The following is a 14,613-nucleotide window of genomic DNA, read 5'->3' on the forward strand; positions in this document are numbered from 1 at the left end:
CTGTGAGCATTTAATAAGTGGAAACATTGAATTCATTTTGACCTTCAAGGGTTTGGAATATTTTGGTGAATGCACCACGATGTGTGAAATTGCTGTTAAAGCAAGATGGAATGGCCCTCACAGTGGTATCACTGGCAATATAGGAAAATTTTCTTAGAGCACCACATTTTCATTCAATATACTTCTGCATAAACTTTGATGTTCTCACATAAGACTTGTATTAAGCTTATGCAAGACCTTCGGAATGTATCACTGTGTTTACAGGCTGCTAATGATGCCATCGCCGCTTATTTGCTACAGTGAAACACTCTCGTTCTAATGCCAGAGCTCACAAAGGTGACAGCCGAGGGCATGACTCACAGTTTGTGCACTTCAAACTTAAAATTTTCATCTAGACTCAGCCCACTCGCAAATTTTGCATTTTGCTTGTTTTATACACCCCTTTGTTCACATTTTAAATGATTAAATTTCGAAAACCTCTTTACCCACTAATTTACACATTACCTATGTCACAAATGCATTTCCACACACGACATTCTACATGCCTTGAGGTGGATAAGATAAAAACGGTTTGCGAAACCACGTAAAATATGGGCCTTTAAAAAGCATAACCACTTGCTTCTGCGCGTGCACATTTGGCCCTGCATCACCTTGACATTCAAATGATTGCCCCAGCTATAACCAGTTGCAAGTTAAAGACGCAATCTAAGCTCTACCAGACGTACACTGCCACTAAAGGCCCCCCTACACCCCACAATAGTCAACTACACACGCCCCTTTCTAGCAAACCTAAATGCTGCTTTTAAATTAAAGCAAGATCTGAACACGTTTTCTCAGCATTCTTGAGCGCTCATACCATAAGGCATTTGCCATAAGTTTATATTCAAGCCAATCGGCATCTCAGACACGGATAGTGTACAAGACACACACACTGCTGCCAAGCTCTGGCATTGCAGCTGACGACCTACAACTAATCAATGGGGTGACACAGGCCCTCAGCTTGTGTCCGACTTGATAGGCAGCATTCTATTTAGGGCTGCAGTTGTCCCAAACAATGTGGCGCATTACCCCTTTCCTTAGGACTTTTCTTTCCAAAAAAACATCAAGCTTTGTATTGCTAGCAGCATTACACTAGACATAACCATCAGTGCACAACTGTCCTGAATGAGTAGCAGAATCATGATCCTTATTATGCTCCGTGCGTCAAAAAGGAGGGGAGCAACATTCTCGACGCCCCTGTCCTTTACGAAAAATACAATGAGCCTACTACTCACACGGGGCCAGAAGGAACACCACTATCGCTCATCGCAAACCCAATCCTTATTTTGCTCCTGCTGCAGTGCAGAGCTAGAACAGTCAAAGCTAGAATTTCTTTGCGCAACGGCTTCATTGGAATGACCACTTTCTTGCCTGCTGCTCGACTTTTTCCACATGGCTACCACGTAATCGCCGTAAAAAGAAAATTACACAAACACACATGCACACCATAAAACCTCATCAATCCATTTTCGGAGGGACTGCAAAATGATAACATATGATCTGAGAAAATGTCTTATCGAAACTTATAAATAAAATGTCACAATAGGACAGAGCTTTGACAAGGTAACATCCTAGGTAAAAGCAATAATCTGAAATGCATACATAGACTGAGTTCTGCTGTCTATACAGTAGAACCTTGCTAAACAAAAGCCCCCTAAATAGCATTACCACTTAAGTAAAGTAACAACATCGGGAGTGTTCTGATGTTGTTGGACTTTTTCGAAAAACCAATCTCACTGAATGGAATTCCTGATGAACAGATTTTACCAGTCCCTTAAGTTTAACAAGATCATACCCTTTTTCCAACCAGTCTGTAAAGCCATTACTGTCGCAGGTCCTGGGAGGCTAAACTGGGAAGCAACCGGTTTATTCCTGCACGTTGCCAACTACACTGGGAAAATGTGCAGCTAAATTTACACACCACTTTCAAGCAGATGCCTAAAGATGCCATACCACACAGAGTACCACAAGGTGCTTATTGTTCAACTCAAATGCTAAATGCAAGTCAAGAGTCAAAACCTCACAATGCAAGCTATGATGGGCATGTCACAAGTCGCCAGCGAGGCAATGTAACCGGAATGATGGTGCACAGCTGGAATTTAACTCAGTGGTTCAAATTTTACTCTGTACTAAGAATTAAGGGGAGAAAGTTAACCACGAAGCCTGAAACATAAAAGCCGGCCCAAGCGAAATAGGAGCCACCATGCAGTGCCAACGAAGTGCCACTGAAAGACACATTACTGTACTCTGCATCTGCGGTCACATGCAACGACATTAGGAGGGCTGCTGTTCCTAATATCTTTTAAGCTGGAGCGCAAACCCTAGAGCTCAAATTAGAGAAAGAAATGGAGTAGGAGCAGCCATGTGATGCAGAGGATGGACCACAAGGGGACCACCATTCAAGTAACAGGATGGCTACACCTAGGAACAGAACGACAGGTAGGAGAAGACCATGATTCTGGTGGATGAACGAGGTAAGAGATACAAAGGGAACAAGAAATGGGTTCAAAGGACATAGGACGGGAGCAGTTAAAAGTCTACCAGAGATGCCTTTGCACCACACAGGACATTAACAAGGGATTGACAACAGTGAACCCTGCCTTGGTACTACAACATGCATTAAAGGAGACAGCATATCAGAAGGGTGGTCCGGGCATCGCGACCTTAGCCATTAAGGAGCCAAGTAACAGACAAAGGTAAAGGCAGACACGACAGTGCTGCTCTTCCAAATAAGTTTACTCCCACAGACCACAAGTGCACACTTCATGAGAAAAAAGCCCAACTGGCAAACTGGGGCAACATAATAGTGTATAGCACATCTAAGCAGAGTCAATACATGTTTTCTACTATGCATTTTCAGAATTAGCTCTCCAGCCTGCAACAAATGACCTTAAGTTATCTCTACTGTCCATACGTTTCCAATGAATGATTTGTCTTTTATGGCACTCTAAAGGTTTTTCGAATACTATGGTTTGCCTGAACAAGCCAACAGCACATGTCCTAACAATAGACCAGAGCAATAGTGCCACTACTATATCATACCACGCTTATGCAGGTGATCAGGAAGGAACTAGTAGGCATTGATTACACCACCCATCTCCCCCAGTTTACCACATGCCCTTCAGATCAAAGTGAGCTTTCTGAAGCAGCAGAGCCTACCTATAAAAAAAGGTGCAATGCTTCAAAGAAGTTTTGATGAGTTGCACACTAACCTATGTCAAAAAATAAAAAGCTAGAACATCTATACTGTGAAGGATTAAGGAAGAGGGTTGCAAAGCCCTGTGAGAGCAAGCTAATTGCACACCTCTTTCTTAATTCTGCCTTTTTATTTGGTACATGTGTTTCCACCTTTTTCATATTTTCATGGTACACATCACTCAAGGTAGTGCTTCTCGTGGAGGAACATCAAGGTGGGTGCCCAAGTGTCCTTCTTCCATTGTGCAGCGCAGGGCATGCCACATACAGCTGTGAGAAAGTTCAAAAATCCTAACCTCATCCAATGTGTCAACACCATTAGGGGCCGCCTGCTCTTGGCCAATCAGATTGTACCAGCTGCGTAGCAGGCGCTTTGGCTTCTTGTGCCGCACTCGCAGCCTCAGTTCCCGGCCACCCTGGACTGCTCCACGGGACATGGCGTACTGCACACGCGAGCAGTACGCCACGTTACAACGCACAGATTGCTTCATCACTGGTGCCGCACCAGGACACAAAGGCCAACAAAAACCCAAGCCAGGACACAGCTATTGCGCAAAGCTGAATCCATTTTGCGTTAATGCTTCCCCACAGTTGTCATCCTACTGTAGAATAGTATAATGAAATGAAGGAAAGCAGATCCTTTATGCATACGTTTAAAACACACGTCAAATCAATCTGCCCTCTTGCAAAAAGCCTCTAACATGGTCCTTCATTTTTCCATAACAATGAAGCTTCACCCCTACCCTTATCACCATCTGGCTTAACAACAATTTAAGATACTAGAACTGAAAGAATACGTACACACTCGCCAAACCTACTACCTCAGATGAAACGTGCTATATTTAGAATACACAAAGAATACTGCTACTGAAGTTGTGTGATGTTAGCATTTTGTAAGGCTATTTTTAATGTGCACTGCTTGATACATGCTAAAATGAGTCTACAAAACGTTACAGATGACAAAAATTTAACACAAAGAACTTTCAGACCTCACGAAATCAGTTTCCAGCAAGCCTAGACGATGTCAACCAGCAGGCTAAAGATTGGGAGCCATCGTTCAGTACAGCAAGGCTCAACGTGAATCGCGATTTCCACTTGCTCTGACTGGTGGTGAATTGGGCACTAGCTCAAAGGCCCGCATAATGACTACTTGGCTCCTTCCTATCTTGCCACTAACCCTCAAAATTTCAGCACAAAATTCCCCAACTTCCCGGGTAGAACTAATCTGGGCACCAGCCCACGCTGGGCTTGGGGCAGAAATGAGGCAGCCCACAAAATCGCTTGAGGACTCAATTTGAGTAGGCCCTAGCCTCGCCCCCTACCGTTGGGGCCAGATCTGCCAGGGACAGACTGGCAACTTACCACGACAGTGCAACCTGTTACCGCCTCAACCACCGCAAGTATCCCCCACTCATCTTCGACTCACCCACACGTAGGAACGACATGGACACTCCTCCCCATCTGCACTCTCCCTTGCTGAGCGGTAGTTCACATCCATCCCTCCCTCTGCCCCTCTCCCCATTGTCTTATGTGTGGCACGCACCCCACTGCACTCCACTCCATGCGGAGCTGCCCTCTAATTTCCTCCGACGAGCAGTGCGAGGGGGTGCTGGGTAGCTATGGCACAAGCACAAAACTCCCCCTCCCTTCCTCCCCCCTACCCCCCCCTTCTGTGGACAGGGTTATGCTAGTGCCCACCCAGCTGGAGTCAGCAGCCACCACGATCCCCCAATCCTACTGCAATCAAAGCACTGTCTCTTCCTCTCTTACCAACAATGTTATGCAGTTCAAACTGGTATATTTACAAAGTATTTCCAAAGCAAGAGCACCGTGAAGACTTGATAGTGAATTGCTGCAACAGACCAGAACCGATCATCTTCGTACTCGGGTCATCCTTATATACCTTCAGCCACGCTACTTAACGCAGAACCCCTTTAAGATCTACAAGTGATCTGAATGCCTACGTTTCTGAGCTGGCCTGAAATGATGCACGTGGGTTCAGCTCATGCTATTTTCAAACAGCTTGTGTGGCAGGGCACATGCTAATTTCTGCAAGCCCAAGTCACTTCTAACGTTTTTGTTGAACCCTGTCCTGACTTCTGCAATAGAAAGTGAGGGGTTGATAATGTGCTGTAGTGCAACCAACACAAACAGTAAACAAAGCAAAAAATTACAGGGGCGGGAAGCATTTCGAGCTGGTAATTTGAAAACTACTTGGGCTTGCCAGTTATCAGCTTCGGCACTTTATTTAGCCTGCGGTGACTTGGGTCAACGTCACTTGTATAACATTGCCTGGCTGGTCACTTGCTTCCCAATGGGAGTAGTAGAAACACCTGAAGCATGTCCACCGGCGCACACCACACCATGGATAAGCAGCCAAACTAGGCGTCCTATACGCCCTTTACATGGAGGTGTACGACCGCCACCTTGCAAAGGCTGGAGCCTTTGCAACAACAAAAATAATACATATCTACACCCATTCTTTACACAAGCTCGTGAGTGAAATGTTTTTCCAAAGGAAGGAACATTTGCTTTCCGTATCTATGCACAATAATACAGCTGGCTGATGGTAGTGACATGCATTCGCTGTTTCGTCTGATAACTGTTCTGATGTCTCGCCTCGCATTATCACACTTTTATGAGAAACTACCCCCCCTCCAGGCAGTCACTAAAATAGTTGCAATGAGAGTTTAAAGACATTAATCGAACTAACTGCAACTGAACTGAGGAAATAGGTGTCAATGAGGTCTAGTTCGTGACACTGAGCACTTTTCCTCACAACTGATGCCCCCAATTTTCACTAAGACAATGGCATAAACGAAAGGCTTTTTTTTATGGAGGCCATCAAGAGGGTTTAGTAACAGTGAATGCTCATTAAGCTTAAATACCAAGCAAGAAGACCACACTTAAGGTTTTTGTGTCAGGAATATCAAACGCGGATACACATAAAAAAATTAGTCCTGCCACGTGTGAACGCGTGCACGCTGCTTGTTTGTAATAGCGTTTTTATTTTGCCAACCAATATAAACGAAAAGTAATTATTATGCAACACGAATTTAATAAAATTTCCACTTCCCGTCCCGAAAACGCTCGCGTGATGAGTGCACATAGGAATGGGAAGTACGGGACAAAAACAGCATACTGCAATGTCAAATCTATTTAGTTAAGGTTCTCGGCCACAAATGGGTCATTCCGAATTCTGCACTAAAATTAGAACGCTCGAAAAGCCCGCGTAATGGCTTTCATCATAGCGAAACGCACACACGACGTGTTCGTCTCCAGGATACGTGCATCTCGAAAGCGAGAATACGTGCGGATGCGGCCACACATGTAAAGAACGAAATATCTAAATAGTTGAGTAATATTTCCATTAAAATATCAATTATACGGCATACGTAACGCTGCAGTTTAAGCAAGGAAGCTCTAATCGGCTATGTAACTACAGTTCGACGGACCAGCAATATGTCGCCAAAAAAAAACACTAAATTTTCGGCCTCCTCGATTTGTCATTTCGGGCTGCCCAGAACTGCCCTACAGTAGCTGTGTATTTTGTTTTTCTTCGCTCTTACATTTTTACAGCGAGGGAAGGTCTGGACTGCTCGCCAACTATTCAGAACTGCTCCTGACTGAATAACTCGATTTGGCGGTACTTGTTAGATAACCAGGGGCAGCAGCGTACCTTGGTGCTAGCTATTTGACCGAACAAACCATCAAACGGCCGCGGAACTCTGCGTTTCTGCCGAAGTGCGCCCATGTAGAACTGGTGGCATAACAAAACAAATAACCGAAATTGTCAACGGTGACCCGGGCAGTATAATCAACCTAAATAAGTATCTCCTAGCACGGTTGTTGCGTTGGAAGATATATTTGTAACTGGCGCCTGATTAAGAGACCGTAAACGCCGCATGCGAAGGAAACGTTGATTACCAGTAACATCCGGTGAGCAGGAAACAAACTTCGAACTCGAGGGTTCAGTAGCCTCTGGGCTGCACCATCTTAACTAGACTAGGCGCAGCGCATCCTAGAAATATCAGCACCATTCCGTGAGGAACATGATGCTACAGTTAAATCTACCTAACGCAGCAAATAATGGATACAAATGTGCTAAAACGTAACAAATAAGCGCCTATCACCACTACCACACCGAGTTCTTGACGCCATATTGGGACTTTGGCGCCTTTTGAAAGCGTTTGAAAAGGCAGCGCAAGATGGCGCAAAAAGCAGAACTTAAATTCAATTTGTAATTGCTTACAGACGCTTGTACCCGACATTTTGTGCCAAAATGTTTGGAGATAAGCCGTAATTACAATATTACTAATATAAGTTTTCGCTAGTTAAGTTAAAGCCTCGGACGTGATGAGCGTGAGAGCAGGCATTGCGCAAGCTTCGCGTGCTTTTTTTTACGTTTGTTTCTTAATTGCTGTGTTGTCGGCGTTGTGGCGAAGCGTGGAAATGTGTACCCATCAGTGAGTTGCAATAACTGAGACTGCGACTGAGCCGGTTTGGCATTTTCTTGCTCTGCGGTAAAGTTGGTAGCCGTAGCTTGCTTGCGCTTTATAAAACGACGTGGGTTTTCGTTATCCTGGCGTTGACAGCGCAGCACATGTTCCGCAGTTGCCGCGCGTGCCAGCAACAGTGATGACAACCGACATTCATCTACGAGTTGAGTTTGGGTACGGTACTTCCTAACGAACCTTAGCCGTTCGTAAAATCCAGAGCAATTACTCTGCGTTCATTCGCTGTTCCAGGGGTGGTGCGGAGCTCCTCTTCGGAAATAAAAAGAAGCACGATGTTGTCCTACCGAGTGGACCAGAGAAATGTGAGCCCCAAAACGTCAACTTGGATTTTATGAAATTTGTGATGGTGCTGTAACATTGAATTTTCTATCCCCAGGGACGTTGTGTGACTTAATCAAGTGGTTGAGAGCAAACCTTCTCAAAGGAAAGGAAGAGCTGTTTGTCCAAGATGATACAGTGTGAGTTTAAGCATGCTGCGCGTCTGCCACATTCACAGGCGTGTTTTTGGATCAACCTGGCTGGAGGAGTTCAGTCAACCAATCTCATTGGAGCTAGCTATGCATGTGCGGTTTGTGCTATCATTAAAAGAACCAAAGCAGACGGCTGGTTTGGGCCTCCTATGCTTGCCACCAGGTTGCCCTTGCCCTTTGACGCGAGGTGCGTTCAGGGGCAGAGTGCCACCCCAACCAAACTGAAACTGCCTCGGAACGAAATATAGAAGTATGGAGATTCTGTAACTCCGTTGGATGTCACCACTCTTTTTCTGCACCCCCCCCCCTTTTTTTTTCTGCTTTTAGATATTTGTGACACTGTTCCTTGGCTCATAAATGGACCTTGGTAGAATTCAGAAGGGCGACGTGCTATATCATCACATTGGGTTGGGTTGGTTTAGAAAAGCAATTTATCGTACTTACCTGGGGTTGTGTTGAGGTGCTGTCGTTAGTGTGTGGCAGTTTTGGACTCACGTTCAATAAATGGAACACTAGCCACAGCCTTGGGGCAGTCCACAGCCTTGGGAATAATTCAGTCATTTCATTGATATTAGTCCACGCTGTCCGGTAGGCATTGCTGTATGTTGCTTGCGAAATAGGAGTCAACTCTCCCGAATTACCGGCTTAACTCCCTTCCATTTACTCAGACAGAGTGTACCAAGTTTTCCTGTTCAGACTGTAACAGTGCGTTCAGCTTAGAAGTATCGATGCTGCTTCACTGGAGCACATCGCCTGAACTGAAGCTGTATTGGCAAGGGTGGCAGGGTTTTTGATGTCCATCTATCAATAAAGACAGTCCCTGGCACATGCCTATTTATGCAACATACACTTGGGGGGGATTGGCCAAGAATTAATAAAGGCTCCATGCACCATGCTAGGAATGCTGGGCTCCTTCCCACATAAACGGTGAACCACTTCTTGTCTGGTTTGGAGACATCCACATCGAAGCCATTGACAAAACCGTTGGGCGCATATCTGCCTGCTTTGTGGAAAATGCAATTCACTTCAGTTTTCCTGCCGTCACACTGTCCCACAGCATGTCCTGGGCCTCTTGTTCTTGTTTTTGGAACAGCTCAAGCCGGCATCTTTTGTTGTAGTGTTCACTTTATCTCGCCCCTCTTTGACACCATTTTTGGCACTTTTTTTTTCATTTGCTCTCATAAAGACCAATTCAACATGTATTCTTAATTAAAAGAAAGGTGGCACTCTCGCTTGTGTAATATTTTGCCTCGGGTGTGCCCTAATGTCCTTAATAATGTGGGTGTGTACGAGTCGTGGCAGCAGCTTTAGCAGTTTGGAGTGATCCTGCCTAAAGATGCATCCTGTCCAAGCGTTTTTTTCATCTGATTTTTGACTGTGTGGCTGAATCGAGTGACGTACAGGCAAATCAAACTTTTCGCTTTTAGGCAGTCCTAGAAAGGCTATCACCTTTTAAAGAGTCTTTGGCCTGTACACATTTTTGCAACATACAACTGTGGGTGATTTATCAATAATTAATGAAGGCTCCACCACTACACTAGAAATGCTGGTTTCTTCTAGTTTAAACTCGCCCAACGTAAGCCGAAGAAACAAAATTCTTGTCTGTTTTGGAGACATTCACACTGACGCCACCGATGGCTACCACCAGAGTGTGTTGGTCACATCTCACTTCGGCGAAGTGAATACGCACAATGTTAATATTCCATCATTTGTCTGTACACCACATACATCCCTACAGTCGGTGGCATCGCCCTCTCCTTTCCTAAGTAATTGGGAGTTGGTTTATGGTGTTTCCATGCAGCCTCGCTGGCCATTCACCTTCATGGAACGGAATGGCTCCTATTTTTTTTTTTTTACTTTTCTCTGCCTTTCTTTCTCTATCTCTCCCCCTTCTCTTTTCTGTCTCTATTATGGTGCTTGGAGGCCAAATGCTTGGCTATTTAAAAGCGTCTGCATTTTAAATGTGATGACTGTTTGCTTAGTCGATTGCTTTAAAGTCTCGTGGTATTTCGATGCTTTTTGCACATTAACATTACAGCATGTAATGAACAGAGCTTTGCTTCTAATGAACTGCTTATTATGGATTAATTTGCTGTCCTTATCGTTTTGTTGTAGCAGGGTTTAATTTAGTATGCAAGGTGTTGGTGAAATAGTAAATAGTAGTTGAGCTCTAATTTTTATGTACTTATTAATACTGTAATCCACACCGGGGATTTGGCAGAGTAGTACAGAAATACGTTAGAAAAAAAAGTGCAATAAGGTAATAATTCACTCACTAATTCATTCACTAGTGGTAATATATGCTAGAAATATAAAATATCAAAATTATATAGTAGTGTTGTTAGAAAACCACAATGCAGCATGTCACGAATGAAAGTGCATTGAAGAAGAAAGGAGTTTACATATGTGCATGTATAATGTCTGTACAAGCCAAGGGGCTTGTCTTTAGTAAAACATTGTTCGAGTTTTGTAAAAATGTTTTGGCTGGCCTACAGTTTCAGAAAAAATAGTTGTGCATTTGTACAAGCCAAGGGACTTGTCCTTAGTAAAACATTGTTTGAGTTTTGTAAAATGTTTTGGCTGACCTACAGTTTCAGAAAAAATAGTTGTGCATTTTCACTCAGAAGGTGTTATGATGTGGGCAATTTTTCCTAGCTCCTCATCTGCCACTGGCTTAAAAAGCTAATCTGGATTGTAGAAAATCATTGGTACTGTTGGGATTCGGAGAAAAAAGTTTTGCATTGACAAAGTTTTACTAGTGAAAGGTGACTATAGAATTTAGAATAGGCAGAATCTGAGCTAGTTGGATCGCCATGACTTATATGCTGGTCAGCCCAAATTTAACTCGGGACACACCCGAATGAAGGATGGCCAGTATGTAGGATTGTTTTATGAAACTGTAAGCTGAAAACATAAAAGATTTCTTTTTGAATAAGTATAAAAAATAATTGTTATGATGAGTCACATGGGCTCATGTAATAGCTAAAACTTAGCACCAACATTGTCATCGTATTCTCTTATGGCATATTGCCTACAGCACGATTCTGTAGGCTGTTGTATTGCCTATAAGCAGCCTCACTGGTAGTGTCACAAATGTGTCAACTTGTGCTGATTTAGTTTCCACTTGATTGTGAAGCAAATGGCCACTTTTCCATTGTCACCCATCTTTTTTTTTTTCCAGGAGACCAGGAATTCTTGTGTTAGTGAATGACACAGATTGGGAGCTCTTGGTAAATAACTCTCTCCCAATGGACTTGCTCAGTGGTAGCGACACGTTTTGCATTGCTTCTAAGTAGCGGTGTGTGAATACTCGATTTGGTTTTGAATTAAATAGCACTATTTGAAATTTTCGAATAAGTTTTCACAGTATTTCGGCGTTCAGAAACGCAAAGGGACAGTTGTTTCAATGAACTAGGCTGATAGTGCCTTGTTGAAAATGGGAAATACCCGCAAAGACGCACGCCGATTTTTTTGCAACGAGTCAAAACTGGCTGGGCACCGGATGTATCTCACTTCGAATGCTTAGAGGGAGAAAGATAGAGAGAAACATTTATTTGGGAAGGAGTGGTTGAGATGTGGCTACAGGCGGGTCCCTCCAACCAGGGCCCTGGTCTCTTCCGCTTCTCTCCACACTCAAAGAACCAAGTCCCTCAGAACCCCAGGGTTAGGGCTGGTCAGAGCTGCCTCCCATAGCTCAAAGGTGTTTGTGGTGCTGAGCGCAATCGACCGCCGCAAGCGTGCACTGGCGTTCTCCTCTAGCGGAAACGGGCTTTCCCGCACTGCACCGGTGACATGAGGCTAAATGGCAAGAGGGAACTACTTCAGTAGAACTTGTTTGCAGGAGGGCACTTTTGAGGAGCCCATTCTATCTCCTTTGCATTGGGCCAGCTCCGCCCTCGTGTTTCGCTTTGGCATCCCGGTAATGTCGCACTCAATCCGCTCCCCAGATAGGAAAGCCCAGATGCGTACTGACGCAGTCCCTGGTTTTATAATCGGTGCGCAAAGCGTATCTTCTATTCTTAGCTGTAATGTAACTCTTTTCTACATACGACGCCGGAAAGACTTCATTGTGTCTAGCTTTGTATTCCTAGGAACCTTAATAAAGCTTTCTTAACACACGCGTTGACGCGGCGCACTGGTGAAGCTGGTTTACGGACTGGTCCGTCCACGGTCTCAACAATTTTCATTATGTTATATTAGGCATAAAATTCCCTTCGCAGAAAAGATTCTTGCTGTGTGGGAGCACAAGTGTGTTTTGAAAGTAACATTCACGGGTTCTTAGTTCTGAAAAGGGATACTCCACCAGGGGAGATGATACTATAACGCCATTAGGGCATGCCTGAGAGGGTTAATAAATTTCATTATTTAGGCTTTCCAATGATTCATACGCCAAGTTTTTTCCTGGAGCTGACATGAGAATTTATAGTACTAACATTTACATTTTTTTCTCATAAGGAGATTGCGTTAATCATATACCTTGTCAGAACACATATTGTTGTGCCTTAATTACACTAATACAGTGAAGCACTTTTGATTGAGTTCACCACATAAGATGAGAGTTGCTCTTGTATAAAATACCATATCAGTAAAGCTAAAAGCGGCAGGATAGCTCATTTGTGTTTGTTTTATGGTGCAGGAAAATTACGCAAATGCTTTTAAACGAGCCTTGTATTTTACTAGACTAGTTACTGAAGCATGCCTGAGTTTTCTTGCTGGACATCGCTGTATGTTTGCTTTGAAAGCAAGCATCACTATTCACACACCCCTGCTTCCAAGTGTTGTTGCTTGTTTGCTCTGGGTTTGTCCACCAAAACGCAAGTATGACTGTACCAAGTGTCGTTACAGTAACAGCAAAATGTTTTGCCGTATTGCAATTTGAAAAGGACTGTAATTTGGCACATCCCCCCTCATTCGGTTGCCATCCAAACTACTACAGCAGTGGTCTTGGTCGCTCTCTAGAACAGTACAAAACTGGTAAAGCCGCTCGCGCCAAAGTGTTTTATTTTCACTTTTGGTTCCTTGTGTCACCCTTATCTTTTTATCACTGATTATGGTCAACTGTGGTCAACCCACCCATATCTGTGGGACATATCCATGTTTTTTTGTGATGGGGATCTCTTCCAAAATTTTTTAAATGTGTCACATTACTTGGCTCATTGTGCAAAAACCCTGCTGTATCGCAACTTGCTGCAGCTAAATAGCACATAAGTTCCTCTTGGCTGAGATCTGTCGTGTAGCTCAATTGGGTGCTGCATCGTGGGGGATCGACTGATAGTGCAAGCTGACCCGAGGAACTCGGCAACATGCTCAGGGGCAACTCATGCTCTCGCATTTACGCATCATAAGAATTGCTTAAATGTCCTTATTTCTATTATTATTATTATTTCCTCAAAGTAAAATGTTATCGCTTGTTGCCCGATGTGACGCTTTCGTATCAGAACACATTTATGGTCTTTTTGTTGAGGCGCAAGTTGACGCTTTCTTTTCATTTTCAGGGTGGTCCCAGCTATGAAGTCAAATCTGATGACAATGTGCTTTTTATATCAACACTGCATGGTGGATAGAGGTTTAAAGTTTTGCGTTTTCAAAGCTTGTTCTGTATTTTTCTAACACGGTCAAGTAGTCTGTCTACACAGTCGTCTTTTCAGAAGTGAAATGACTGCTGGAAAATAGTTGTATAATGAATGGCACATGCCAGTGTAAGTCTGCACTGGTGCAAGGAAATTCGTTTGTATGTAGGCTGTAAATTGTAGTGCAGTTTGAAAATAAAGCTCCTGTTACCCGTCATGCCTGGTGGAGATTCATAGTGTGCTTGAGTTCACTGTTCATCACTTGCCATTTATGCGTACTGTAGAGGTAGTTGCGTTTCCAACCACAACAGTGAAAACCAGGGATTTGTACACACCCCCCAGGAAAACTTCGACACCCCGCAAAAAAGATTCCATAACCACGAGTACCCCGCCCCAACACCCCCCCCCAGGAGGAGTTTGACACCCCCCTAAAATCTAAATTCTGGATAAATCCCATTGAAAACTCTCAGTCCAATTTTCTGACAGTATAGCAGAAGTTCATCTTTGAGTGGCAAGCAGAGAGTACTGATTGGAAAAATTGTGACTTTTGGTAAGTTATTTTTTTGTGGACGGGAGGCTTCAGAAGAGAATACAATGACATTACGGAACAAATAAATATTTAGGGTGGGGCCCATTATTAGGAGCCAGCAACACTTCGGGCATGATTCCTTAGAAATTTTTTTCCTTCTTTTTTAAAAGGAATGTTTGGCCACTGCGGTGGTCTAAGAGGCACATTTCTGTCAGCTAAACTCCAAGTTCATGCAGCAGCTGGATCCTGCTTGCTGCCAAAATTTACATTTGGTTTTATTGTGGCCCATTAAA

General features: G+C 43.8%; 2 protein-coding genes across 14 annotated transcripts in view; one reads left to right on the plus strand and one right to left on the minus strand.

Annotated features, from left to right (window-relative positions):
• The window catches only part of Pcl (polycomb protein Pcl), a 62,771-nt gene extending 55,372 nt beyond the window's left edge, over positions 1-7,399 (minus strand). For 4 of the 10 annotated variants that reach the window (XM_077683648.1, XM_077683604.1, XM_077683598.1 and 1 more), the window contains exons 1-2: positions 7,162-7,399; positions 3,531-3,677 (exon numbers count right to left, since the gene is read on the minus strand). In XM_077683648.1, coding sequence (XP_077539774.1) covers positions 3,531-3,677; positions 7,162-7,170 — 156 coding nt within the window. In that variant the 5' untranslated portion in view covers positions 7,171-7,399. The remainder of the gene's footprint in view (positions 1-3,530; positions 3,678-7,161) is intronic. The other 6 variants (XM_077683641.1, XM_077683617.1, XM_077683636.1 and 3 more) reach the window with 2 other exon arrangements.
• Positions 7,400-7,539: 140 nt separating this feature from the next.
• Urm1 (Ubiquitin-related modifier 1) lies at positions 7,540-14,008 on the plus strand. Of its 4 annotated transcripts, none has more exons than XM_077683658.1 (6): positions 7,540-7,757; positions 7,849-7,907; positions 7,983-8,053; positions 8,128-8,209; positions 11,403-11,451; positions 13,717-14,008. In XM_077683658.1, the coding sequence occupies exons 2-6, from the start codon at positions 7,873-7,875 to the stop codon at positions 13,783-13,785; spliced, it is 306 nt and encodes a 101-aa protein (XP_077539784.1). In that variant the 5' UTR covers positions 7,540-7,757; positions 7,849-7,872; the 3' UTR covers positions 13,786-14,008. The 4 variants fall into 4 exon arrangements, with proteins under 4 accessions (XP_077539784.1, XP_077539791.1, XP_077539799.1 ...); XM_077683665.1 differs by having other exon boundaries at positions 7,540-7,734; XM_077683673.1 differs by having other exon boundaries at positions 7,540-7,907; positions 11,403-11,485.
• The last annotated feature ends 605 nt before the right edge of the window (positions 14,009-14,613 follow it).

Source organism: Haemaphysalis longicornis, unplaced genomic scaffold (assembly GCF_048455015.1).
Source record: "Haemaphysalis longicornis isolate Haplotype H1 unplaced genomic scaffold, Haemaphysalis longicornis Haplotype H1 scaffold_1, whole genome shotgun sequence".
Classification (NCBI taxonomy): Eukaryota; Metazoa; Arthropoda; class Arachnida; order Ixodida; family Ixodidae; genus Haemaphysalis; species Haemaphysalis longicornis.

What these genes read in the sequence shown, in the direction of transcription:
- Urm1 (XM_077683654.1), top strand. Translation starts at nt 7,873, where the DNA reads ATGACAACCGACATTCATCTACGAGTTGAGTTTGG. An exon ending in CATCTACGAGTTGAGTTTGG is followed by an intron (nt 7,908 to 7,982) that starts GTACGGTACTTC and finishes TCGCTGTTCCAG; the next exon opens with GGGTGGTGCGGAGCTCCTCT. An exon ending in TTTGTCCAAGATGATACAGT is followed by an intron (nt 8,210 to 11,402) that starts GTGAGTTTAAGC and finishes TTTTTTTTCCAG; the next exon opens with GAGACCAGGAATTCTTGTGT.